The 12502-nt window shown below is 42.0% G+C and overlaps 1 protein-coding gene across 7 annotated transcripts in view; it reads left to right on the top strand.

Annotated features, from left to right (window-relative positions):
• Window positions 1-12502, top strand: part of CELF2 (CUGBP Elav-like family member 2) — a 547081-nt gene that overhangs the window by 303614 nt on the left and 230965 nt on the right. Inside the window, exon 1 of one of the 7 annotated variants that reach the window (XM_059847522.1) lies at window positions 66-350. The exons of 5 other annotated variants lie outside the window; for them this stretch is intronic. In XM_059847522.1, the coding sequence (XP_059703505.1) occupies window positions 277-350 (74 nt within the window). In that variant the 5' untranslated portion in view covers window positions 66-276. Of the gene's footprint in view, window positions 1-65; window positions 351-12502 lie in introns of those variants that run through there. One more of the 7 variants, XM_059847523.1, reaches the window with a different exon arrangement.

Below are 12502 nucleotides of genomic sequence, written 5' to 3'. Positions count from 1 at the left end.
CGCAGGGGTTAACGGGGAGCCGCAGCGGGGAGATGGCTCCGCCTCCCCGCTCAGCACCTGGCGCTCCACCGACAGTTGCCTCAGCAGTCGATTTCGGAGGGGATTGGCGGAAAAAACCGAGAGGGGGAGAGAAATGTGACAACTGCCGGGGCTGGCGGCTGCCGCGGGGAGGCCTCCGCACCTGTGCCTGCCGCTCCGCCGCCCGGCGCAGTTGTGGGATCCGCCGCGCCCCGCCGCATCCTCCCGCCGACCGCCGCGGCGCCCCCGGAGCCCAGCATGACTTCTTCGTTCAAGCTGGATTTCCTTCCGGAGATGATGGTCGACGGCCGCTTGCTGGTCTCTGACAGAATGTAAGTGGCGGCGGGGCTGCCGCCGGGTCCCCCCCTCCCCGGCTCCGGGTACCGCCCGGCACCGAGCCCCCGCCGCGGGGCGCGGGGCTCCGGCCGGCTCCCTCCAGCACCGCCCGCCCTTCCGCGGGAGGGGAAGGGGGACTCGTACCCCCAGCCAGCCCTCCCCTTCCCAAGTCACTTGGTGCTCTCCGTGTCGTGCCCCCTCCCGGGGTGCTCAGAGTCCCGCAGGTCGGTGCCGGCGGGCGCGGGGCGAGCGCGGGGGGTTATCGGCTGCCGCTGATGATGATGCAACGTGGAGAAACGCGCGTCGGTCGCGCGTAGCTGAGCGCTCTCCGCTCCGTGCCCAGCGGAGCCCTCCACAGACACCTGTCCCCTGCAGCCAGCCCGGACCCACCGGGGTCTTATCACCCCTTCCCGGCAGAATAAAAATGCCCCCCCCCCCCCCTCTCCAGGCCGCCCCCCCCCCCCCCCCCCCGCAAATTTTCATCAGTTTTCAAATTCAGATGAAATACTAAGCATCCACTGGGAGTACCAGGCAGAACGCAAGGATTTGGGGGGTTTTTGGGGTAGTCCCCCCCCATACCGTCCCCGACAGCTGCCTGGTACGGCGAGTGTTAATTAGGGTGAGGATGGTTGTTTTACATGCAGTTGAAGTGGGGATGAAGGAGCTGAATGCTGGAATTTCAGAAGGAGAAGTATTCCCCTAGCCCGGCTCTGCTCTGTTAATCTCGGTCTGAAAGTTTCTATTATCATCCTTTTGGGCATTGCCAATTGGCAGGTATTTTCAGGTAACCTAAGCCTTGTATGAAAAAGTAAAAGGTAGAAATGATGAAATAGACATCTGCTGAATGATACGAAGTGTGAGGACTGTGCTGCGTTGTTTTACAGTATCCAAAATATCTTTTTTTTTTGTTGCTTTTTCTTCTTTCATCGGGATGACAAACGTGGTCTGAGTTACGTTAGAATGAAGCGAGAAGCTTTGGCATTGACTCTGCTCTGAAGCAGTTCTGGTTGAGGCAGCACTTAAGTTACAAGTGTAAATAAACCCGTATGTGCAGCGGAGAGTGTCACCTGAAATTTGCACAAATCAGGTTGCATACTGTGCCCCCATCTAAGGCTATTCAGACTTTTATTGCCCTTTTTACTGGTAACCGAACTTTCTCTGAGGTGGAATGCTTTTCCCTTGCACCAGCAGTGTTCTGCATGGAGTCATTCAGTAGTGGCCAGTTGTTCAGACAGCTGAGGTTTAGTGAGTGTGTGGGAGAGGGGCAAGAGTCAGGGGGGAAGCTATTTGGTGACTTACACTATTTTTACAGTCCTTGAAGGACAGCAAAGTGTGTAAATGCTGCGTCTTGTCTTAAATTTGTGATCTTAGATTCAAAAGTGTTCTGTGCTGTGTTTTGCTCTTCCCATTGTAAAATCCCAGATTTTATTGGAATTAGTCAGTTTTGGTACAAGTGTTGTCGATTTCTCCCGTTTTGCAGAGAAGTTGCAGAGGTTTGCCCATTAGGGTACAAAGTAGCAGCTGAACATTGGTATCTCTTGCTCTGCAGCCCTCTGTAGGGACCTGCCGCAGCCAAACTTCCCCTTGTTTTCATCATCTCAGCTTTGATTAGGCTTTCCACCTGCTGTCCTTCCGGGCAGTCAGAAAAGATCCTGCTAACAAACATCTCCAAGCTCAAAGGCGCTATTAACTGTGGCTGATGATGCCCTGTTGTCACTTAAGCTTATATAACTTTATCTCCAATTTGCCCCTCGAGGTGGGGGAGTACCACGTCAAACTCTTTCTTCTGCATTGCTCTCTTCATACTCCTTTTCTCTGTGAAGCATCCATAATATATCTTAACACAGCTTGAAACACAGTCAGTGTTCATTAGACGCAGAGCTTAATGTGTGTCCAAAGATACAAAAATTAGTCCAGAGAAATGTCAGCTCCTAAGTGGATCTTAAAATACAGAAGTTTGATAATGGAGTTGTTAAATGCACACATCCTTGTAGGGTTGGCATTTTTGAGGGGGAGGGGTGACTAAGTAATCTCTTGAAGGAAAAAAACTTTACCTCCTGTATCATCAGTGGTCGTGATGTGATGTGCTTCCTTGTATTAACCAAACCTTGCTTTGCTGCTGATCTAATTGTGGAGATGGTATGATTTCAAGGGATCCTGTGTCATGCATGCAAATTAATATTGAGGCTAAATTGCCATGAACTCAGGGAGCTTCTATTCCTAACAAAAATAGTCTTGAAACTAAATGCTGTGTGTGAGAGCTTTGCTGCACTGCCTTTCTAATACTCTGTCATTCGCTGTTTAAAACCATCTTTATCTCGTCCTTCTTAGCCAAAGGGTGACATATATTTATTTGCAAGTCCCCAACTCTCTGGACTAATCAGTGCTGACGAGGATGCAGTTTGATTACGCATCAGGGGTCAGGGGCACACGAGCACCTTCCCCTTTAGCTGCCCCCCCAGGCGAGCGGCGAGCCGCCAGCAGCGTTAGCGGGGTGGCGCGGAGCATCCGAGAGCACGCTCCGAGTTACCACGCTGCACAAAACTTTTAACCTCGCCATCTGCTCCAGCCATTCCATGCAGCTCAGTTCACTCTTTAGCAGAAAGGAATTTCTTATTTTAGAGTGAGGCAATTAGCAAAATATACGTATAACATTTCACTTTTGCAGCACAAATTGGCAAAACTAGATTTTTTTCTAATACGCCGGTGGCATATCAGCTGTTTTGGGAAATTGGTAGCATACAATATCACTTTCAGTTCTTCTTTACACATTTAAAAAATATTTGTAAAGGGATTTATTCTCAAAATCATCCATTATTTCAGTGAGAGAGAAAAAGGGGATTTTTCAAGGAATAACTTTTCAGTGCATACCTAGTGTGAAAGTCAACTGCTGGTCTGATAATTGCAAAGTTAAAATGCTTTTACCTCTGTGAGAATGTTAATGACTCTTAAATGCTGCTTCCTTTCAAATTTCGCTGCTGTTACTATATAGCTAAACAGAAATAAAATAGAACATCAGATACATTGAGCATGACTGTGTATAATTAAACTGCATGCATGGCATCAGTGTACCTGGTTAGTGACTGAATGGCAATTTACTAGTAAAAATTAATTAATGACATGTCATTGGAAAATAGATACTCTAGGATATGAAGCATAAAAATGCATGAACTTCTGTTTTGAGGACAGATGGCAAGCTGGTTGCTCTAACCATGGTGAATGCCTGCAAAGAGCCCTGCTTGGTGAGTGCTCTGGGAAGGATCAGGAATTGTTTGGCCGCTGTTGTGCACGGTAGGGAAGAGGCAGTTCTGAGGAAAATACCCAGACACACGTAGGTGAAACACACAGATGAAATGTGTGTGTGTATCTGGACAGGGCAGGAGAGGGTTAATGGTTACTAAGTGAGGTTATAAAATCTGAGTTCAGTGTAATTTGCTGATTTCACTGGCTCACATGTACATGCCAACTGGATGATTGTGAAGTGGTTGCTTTGAGGATTAGATACTCATCGTTGTAACCCCCCATGTTGATTTCCGCAATACCACAGAAGATTTTTCCATTCCATGTTCCACATTTCAGTGCCTGGGATTACCTTTCATGTAAAGGAGTATCAGTGTTTGTTACTACTGAAACAAACTCAAATTTTACTTTAATTTTTGGTAGCTGGACATAATGCCAATAAAATGCATTAGTCTTTAACAGTGTGCATGCAACTGCATGGGTTACAGGGCAATAATGTGAAAAAATATGAAGCCTTTGAATTTCTTTCTTTTCTAATCAAAAATGAGTCAAAATCCGATATACGTGCAATATGCTGATTAAAAAGCCAGTGAAGATCAATTTTTGATGCTTTTTGTTTGTACTTGCTCTTTAGTAAATAAGAAATGTCATCATTCACAGGACATGCTTGCATTTTAAAATCCAGAACTTCATTTTCTGCAGTAAACCTGCAATACAGGACTTTTTTTTTTTTTTTTTTTTTTTTTTTTTTTTTTTTTTTAGCAAAAAACTGGAGATAACAAATTTATGTTTTTAAACTTAACAGGAGGGAAACTCAACACCCTGTCAAATTTCTTTTTTTCCACTTTCTGGTCTTTTTTATATCTAGAATATCAAATCATGATTTCCTAACTGAAAATAGACAGGTATTTTTAAGACCACAGTCTCATCCTTATACTGGCACTTTTTTCTGTCTTTGATTCAGTAATAGCTTTATTTTAAGTAATATGACTTTTACTTAAATTACTTGTGTGACAGATTCCTTGGGCCACTACTGAGGAAAAGCAAAGCAAAAAAAGAAGAAAAATTTTGACTGGTGCCAAGGAGCTTCAGAAAAGAAAATAAATCTTTGGATGTCTATTAAGTAATTACAATTTCATGGTGTCCTTCTGCCCATCATCTTTTCTAGAATCTCATTCAGAAGTTCACCTACGATAACTCTCAGCACATCAATATTTAAATATATCTTTCACTTCCTATGATACGATTTCACAAGTTTTAAGCCTCCCCCACACATATTCATCATCCAAATTAATCATCAGTTATGATTGCTCTAACAACTTTGATAACTCTAAATATTTCATTGGCATTTTAGGATGTTTGATATCTTATGAGCATTTGGACTATTCAAATTTCATGATTAATTCATGGATTGATATAAAAATGTTTGACCAAACTGATACAGGGGAAAGGTGTACAAAATCTTTTCATTTTTAAAAGCACCTGGAATAGAAAGAGTACACTCTGGCAAGACAACATTCTACAGAGAAATCATTGTTTTATAGTTTAAGCAAATAAAAACTTCGTTCCTTCTAAAGTGGAGAGGCAACGTTTTGGTTTTCTTTCTTTTTTCTTCGTTTCCACCCACTGTTTCCTATAGGGGATTATTTTTTGTGTGTTCATATAGTTGCAAAGTATGTTGCATCTCCTGACATGATTTCTTTGATTAAAACAAACTGGTGGCAGGGCAAGGTGAACCAGAGGCTAAAGTCACAAAATAGGGAATATACGTAGAAAGAAAGACTGAGCTTTCCTTAACAAAGTGGGAGAATAAGAAAAACCTTCATAGGTACAAGAAAAATGCAGGAACAAGAATGCCTATTTGGAAAATAAAAACTAATTGGAGCAATAAATGTAATGTTCTCAAGTAATTGTGAAATAATTATTCCCCTTTAGAATCATCATACTTTAATTGCTTTCCAACGCATTCCTGCATTCTCTGTGGCTGTGGAAAGGAAGAGAAGGGCTTGTGTTCCCTTCAGGATTTCATTTTTCATTTGCAGTAAGCTGCTGGCTTTCTCATAAAGGTTTTCAGAAATATGTTGCCTTAAATGCTGTTGTGTTCTTCCATATGGTGTTAAATAGAAAAGGTGAATGGCAGATGCTGAAGGTATAAATTCCCTCCTAACATCCAGATAAAGCACCCTGAGATTTAGTGGTGCAGTTCTCCATCCTCTGTATCACAGATTTATAATCAATCTCTCATTTTCATTGAGACTGGGTTACGTAAATAGGACACACTTCAATAGTGTATTCTCTTTGCTCACAGCTTGATTCTTGAAAATTCAGCTGACAATAGTTTAAAATTATAATATTAATAAAGAGGAGATCATCTGGCCCTCAAAATGACATCTGAAAGCAGCTTCTGTTTTGTGTTAAATCTTAATTACTGTGTTTAAATGAATGCCTAAATGAGCCAATTCACAAAGGAGTTGCCTACTGTACCAATAGTGCCTGTTTGGTGATATTTTTTTTTTTCTTTCCATTTACACAAATATAAAAAAATAGTTTCTATGGATGAGAACAGCTGCGTTCTCTTGCCTCTTACAAGTCAGCTGAAGAAGGCTGAGCATCTTGAGTGTGTTCTCTGCCCTGGGATGGTTTCTCCCTTGCCTGCCAAATGGTGGCAATACTTAAAGTCAAGTTCAAAAGCGATGCTCTGAAACAAGCGTTGGTGTGAGAGCTGTGAGAAAGATCCTGCAGCAGCCTCCTGGGCCTTATTTTGTGACTTTACCCATCACTTACTATCAGGGGCAGCATGTGGTCACAGCTGAGGGCAGGACTTAGGGCTTAGTAGTGTGGAGAGACTTAGTCCATGCCTGTGGTTAGGCTGGAAGGTATTTGCTCCTGCCCACTTCTGCTCAGCTTAGTCTGGAGGCAGAGAGCTGTGTCCAGCTGGAAGGAGACTCCATGCCCAGCTGTGCCCTGCTCCCCACTGCATCAGGGATGGACTCATCCCCTGCAGAGGAGCATGCAGGGAATTTATGTCCTTGATTTCCCCTCAGCCTATGCATAGTGAGCCACTTCAGGTTTGCCAGGGAAACACCAGCAATAGCAACCTGAGAATTTTGCTTTATGATTTTCACATCCCCGTTCATTTCTTAAATTGTTGTGTGGATCTTACCCTGGGGTGTTAGAGTTTACAACCATGGTTATTCCAGAGATGTAGCTATTGCTCTTTCAGGTAAATGGCATTAGTGATCTAGTGATTTTTTTTTCATTATTATTATTATTATTGTTATCTTTTTTCCATGTGGGTTAGTGTGACAAGGAAAATGTAGTCCTGGCAGAAATGCCTAACACTGTCCCAGCAGTCATAGGTAGCAATTTATTGCCATATTAATCTACAACTTTTTCAGTATCTTTCCACTTAAATGTACTCACTCCTAGACAGCAGTGGAGATCTTGAGAGGAATATCCAGACACAGCTGGTGTGTGGAGCTGGGTATCCCCATGACAGGGGAACCATGACCCTTTCAGTCCCAGGCTGTGCTGTGCTTTCCCTTCTACTCCCTTCCTACCTCCTGTTTGCTTTGAAGCAGCTCCAGTCTGATTGCAAGTCACAGCTGACAAGAGATATCTTTTGTTTCATAACCCTGAAAAATAATGAAAATTCATCATCCTCTTATTCCAAAGGCGTGACAATGTCTTCTTGCTTAATATGTAAGTGCTCTTCCCATTTCTTGCTCCTCAAAAGCTTTGCACCACTGAATTGCTCAGAAATGCAAAAAAAGCCCCAAACATCCACAGCTTGCTTGACCCACCACTTGTGTTGTTGACTCCAGGGGCACTTGGTCCAGTGATGGTTTCTGGCCTAGTGTGAGATAAGTGCACTTCATTTGCCTGAAACAGGCCCAGTAGTTGAAAATTATTAGCTTCTGGAAGAGGATAACTGCATTTGAAAATCTACAAAATCAAGTGATCTATTCCCTTCTCTTTTTTTTTTTCCCCTGGCTCATTCAATTGCTTGGCTCTGTCAGCCTTTCCCTGCAATTCATTGCTAGTGAGAGAGACATCTGGTTCTGCCCTTTATCAATAAATGCTTTTATATATTTTTTTTATATTTCAACACAGATGGAATGTAGAACAAGCATTAGGAGTCTGAAATGTTGTCAAACATACTCCATGCCCAGTGGCTATTGCTTGGAGAAAACACTGTTTTACACCTTGTTCTCATACAAATGCTCTAGAAATTGCAAGTTAAATGGCTGTGGTTTGTCTTGATTTCACCATGAGTTTTAGTAAACTTGATGCCCTTGTTGTGTCTTCCAGGGAAATAAAATACTCTTTCATTTGATCTGAAATGTCTCTCTATTAACATACAGAAAAGCTGATAATTTCATTAGTCAGTAAATGAACTTTCAATTTTTTTCTTCATTTAGTTTCATTTTTTTCTTCCAAGATCTTATTGCTTAGAAAACAGTTTCTCATATTCTAATGGCCCTATCCAAACTACATTAAACCCCTGCTGTCCAAAACAAAAACAAAGCAAACAAACAAGAAAAAAAAAAAAAAAAACAACAGAGATACAAAAAAATAGAAAATAGTTCAGGAAATCCCAGTGACTATTCCTTTAGGTATGCATTTAGCCTTTAAAATTGATTCCTGAAAATATCTTGATTGGGAAGATATTCAAAGATTTGACCACAAAGCCAGAAATGCTGAATTAAGGAATAATCACAGATAATCTAATGATCTCTCCAGGCAAAAAAATGCAGAAGTCATTGCCCTTGTCCTAATCTGACCCACGTCATTCAACCTTTTTCCTCAAAGCACTGAATTTTCAGGATTGCCAGGTGAGCACTGGCTTTTTCTGGCAGGTTCAGTGTTGCCAGCTCTTCCTGGAGATCAGTATTGAGTGGGAGAGGACCAGGGGGAAGAGGAAGGAATAAAATTAGCATTTAATTTTGCAGGATGTGGAAAAAATCAATGACAAGTGAAGCAATTCTTAGAAAAAGAGCACCTCTCTGGACACGTAAAGCACTATTATCTGATGTTTTATTACCAGCTATAGCCTGCAGTCCCTGTTCAAGCCAAACTTCCGCTGGGCTTCCAGGAGCTTGGCTTGAATGAGGAATGCATAATGCTGGGCTTTGCATCCCGTGCCAGGCTGCCCAGCTCTGAGCCATGAATTGCAGTCGTGCACGTGGGGTTTGCAGCCTTTTTCTCATTGCTCGCCTCAGAGTGAACTTCAGCATGGAAACATGAGGCAAATAACTTTTCAGACACTGTTCTACCTAGCTAGCAGAGTGCCTGTCTTGATGATGAAGTGGAAGATAAGTCAGTTTGAGTTGGGCAGGTATTCTTTTGAGGCATGTTCACACATCTCAGGTAGGGGCAGAGGGGTTCTACTTCTGTTGTCAAATCTTTTTCCCTTTGCCAGATAGAAGGATTCATCTCAATGCCTGAGGGCTCTCAGCTTTCACAGATATCTTTATTGTTTGGCTGCAGAAGATAGAGTACAACTTCCCCTTTGTCGTTGGTTTGTTGTCTGTGGAGAAGAGAGTAAATGCAGCAGCTTCATAACTGTGCTCGGATATAGCTGAAGAAAGTCCAGCACTATATTACAGATTTTTAAAACAATTGGGTTTGCTTGATTTCATTGTCTCCTAAGTGCAGCCTAGTATCTCACTTGGTAGACCAAATTTATTTATCTTCAAGACAAGGCTGTGTAGAATAGGAAAAGCTCAGGGTTCCAGTTTCTTCTTCTTACCATTTCCATGTCTCTGCTGTTCCTAGGGTGTTTCACTGGAATAGGATGAAGCTTTGTATATCCTTTAGTATGTATTGCACAACATAATGATTTAGGGTGTGATTCTGGGTATTTTTGAGCCTTTTTTCTTCCTGCAGTGACTGTTTCAATATGGCCATTTAGATGTTGACACAAGGAGTTTTTTCTCATTGTCATTGGCAAGTAAGACAGCAGCAACTTTTCAATGCAAACCCTTCCTTTGAAACCAGCATTCACAGAGGAGTGAGACCTGTTTTCCAGCAAGCTTATAAGGCTTAATGTAGCCCAAAGAGTCTTCAAGAACACTGGCTGATTTCTGTGTTTTCAAAGTATTGTTACAGGCTCCTTCAGGTCACTTCTTCTTCCCCCACATGCACAGATTATCGGATTTGGGAAGAGGTCCTGCAGCAGCCTCATTGCTGCCTGTTTGTCTGGGCTGATGAACAGCAGGCCAATTGTAGTAAGAGATACACTCTGGAATTCAGAAAGGAGCAATTTTCAGCTTGCTCAGATGCCCATATTGCTACCTGGAATCTCTGCAGGAGCTGGAGACTATTTGGCTGATTCTGTGCCTCTTTGCTCTCTCTGTCCTCACCTCTGCACCAGGGGATGCTTAGACTTTACTTTGCTGGCCTTCAGAGGATTTGAAGGTCTCTGAGCACCCCTTGGCTCTCCATTTCTTCTCAAGTGGGGAAAGGCAGCAGAGAGGACTGCTGCTGACTTCAGCCTCTCAGGCCTCTGATTTTCCTGTTTGGTTTGGAGCAGAAAAAGGTATGTATTTAGGCAAGGCTTTCATATAAGATGGAAATTCAGGATTACTTAGCAGAGAAAATAATAATTTAAAATTAATGTTATATTTAAAAAGTGGAGCATCATTTGTGTTAACAGGAATGAAGGTTTTATTTTTAAGCTCAGCAGAGCCCCAGATCTCAGAAAATGCAAAAATGCTGCTGATAATTTCTGCATGTGAACCTGAAAGGCTTCATGGAAACTTAAAAATAAATCAACTTCCCTCTTCTTTCCCAAAACTCTTTGGGGAAAAAAAAAAAAGGTGTAAATATTTAACAGCAAATAATCACATTGCCAAGAACAGCAAACAGCCTTTTTATTCAATTCTATAATATGCTGTAAATAATGAAATCCCTTATAGATCTAGCTGGATTTTTTTATCAGTGAAGAAGCATAGCATGTAGCACTTTAAAAATCCATCAACTTAGCTAAAACTCTTTTTCCAGTCTCTTACCACTTCATGCCATATTTTTCTCTGTCCCTGAAATATGTAATTTGCCCAGCTTATGTTTTTTTAAAGGGCTGGAAGCTTCAGCCTGCTCTGATCCATCCATGTTTCAAGCAAGAAGCCTTCTCTGCTCTTTTCTACCTTGTGAATTAAGAACTATCCTGCTTTTCTCTCCCTTTTCACCATCCTTTCAGTATCCACAAAACCACCACTGTGATTCCTTCCCTGCTTCTCTGGTAGACAAAGTTCCTACAAATACCTGCAAAACATTTGCTTTGTTTTCTTCCTTCTTTGATAAGTAAGAGAAATTTATTGAACTTGGAAGAGAACCACCGAGAATTTAGGTCTGAAGTGCTTAATGATTTTATATTCTTACCATCCAGATAGTCATTCAAATTTCAGAAGTCCCTGAAAGCATGACCAGCCTTTCTGGTCTGTGTTCCTTGACCCAGCAGACTGGAATTATCAGCCTTGGCTGTGATTTTCTAGGTCTTCTGGGGATCTGTTGCTTGACAAAGTATAGTAGCTTTTTTTTTTTTTTTTTTTTTTTTCCTGTAGTGGATGTTTCTATAGGTTCTCTCAGCTGTTTTTAAAACAATCTTGTCTACAAGTTGTGAACCAAATACAATACTATCATGTTGTTTTCTTTTTTTCCATAACCACAAGTTGCCCTACTTACCCAATGCAAATCACTGTGGATCTACACTACATGCCTTTCTCAAGGGCATCTGTTAATTCCATGTGACAGGCTGGGGAGTTTCAGCCAGGAATGTCGAGCACTGAAGGAAGACCTGGTTAGACTCAGTGGGATTTACATTTTGAGCAATCCTCCCAAATTATGGCTTTGACAGACCTTGTGTGTGAGCCAGTTTCTCCGTTAGGTGAGACTTTCATCATTAAGAGCATTCCCCTTTACAGTAAATGTATACAGCACCAAGGTACATGATGCTGCAGGAAGACACAGGGACCTCAGTAGCAACCTTTTCTCAAAGCACTTGACTTTTTATACCATGAAACTGGTGGTAAAACTCAATGAAAATGAGTGGTTTAGAGTCAGCTCCAATATTCAGGTTCCAGAAAGACTGGCTGTTATAAATAAATTAAGGACTGAATCCAAAGCTTGTTGAGTGGATGGGCAGGCTCCCTTTGATTTCAGAGCACTCTGTATCTGTGATCCAAACGCACCGCGAACAAATAAAGACAAAGAATTTATGTTGATTGGACATATTCAGTGTGACAAGAGCTTAAGTCTGATTCTCCTCTTTGCTTATGAAACACAACTGTGAGCTTCTCCCCGGGGTTGCTGGAAGACAAGTATTTTGGTAGCTGCATGCTAGGACTCCCAATTAGTACAAGTGCTGGCTCCTAGCTTCACAGTGCTCTGTGAAATGGAGAGAAAGTTATGGAAAGGGAGAGAAGGTTATGGGTGATAACAATGCATTGTGGGATTATCCTGATTTGCCTTCAGGGCTTTAAAGATCTTAATTTATCCTCTTCTTTTTTTTTTTTTCTTTTTTTTTTTTTTTTGTTAGTTATTTTTAAAAAGTCATCTTGATCTGTTTAATGGCATCCAAACACTTGCAGTTAAATTGTGGGCTTTAGAGAAGAGGTTCTCTGCTGGCTGAATGCCCTCTGCTCTCATCCCTTGTGCTGGTTGGAATATTCTGTGGCATCAAGCTCTGGGTCTGCCTTGGGACTGCCCTGGGACTTGTGGACACTGTGTAGATTCTTCTTTCTGTGGGTAAAACCTTGTTTAGAAAGTGTGTTTATTTTCTTACTCATGGAGCTCAAGGCACTCCAAGGGATGGATATGTTGATAGTAGCACAACAGTAAAATCAAGATCACTTGTGTCTCAGACTGATTCTGGTTTACTACTGAGGTAGATGCTGAATAGAGAAGT

The sequence above is a fragment of the Haemorhous mexicanus genome, chromosome 5, assembly GCF_027477595.1.
Source record: "Haemorhous mexicanus isolate bHaeMex1 chromosome 5, bHaeMex1.pri, whole genome shotgun sequence".
NCBI lineage: Eukaryota > Metazoa > Chordata > Aves > Passeriformes > Fringillidae > Haemorhous > Haemorhous mexicanus.
The sequence above is the reverse complement of the archived record's forward strand: the minus strand, read 5'-3'. Positions and strand labels throughout refer to the sequence as shown.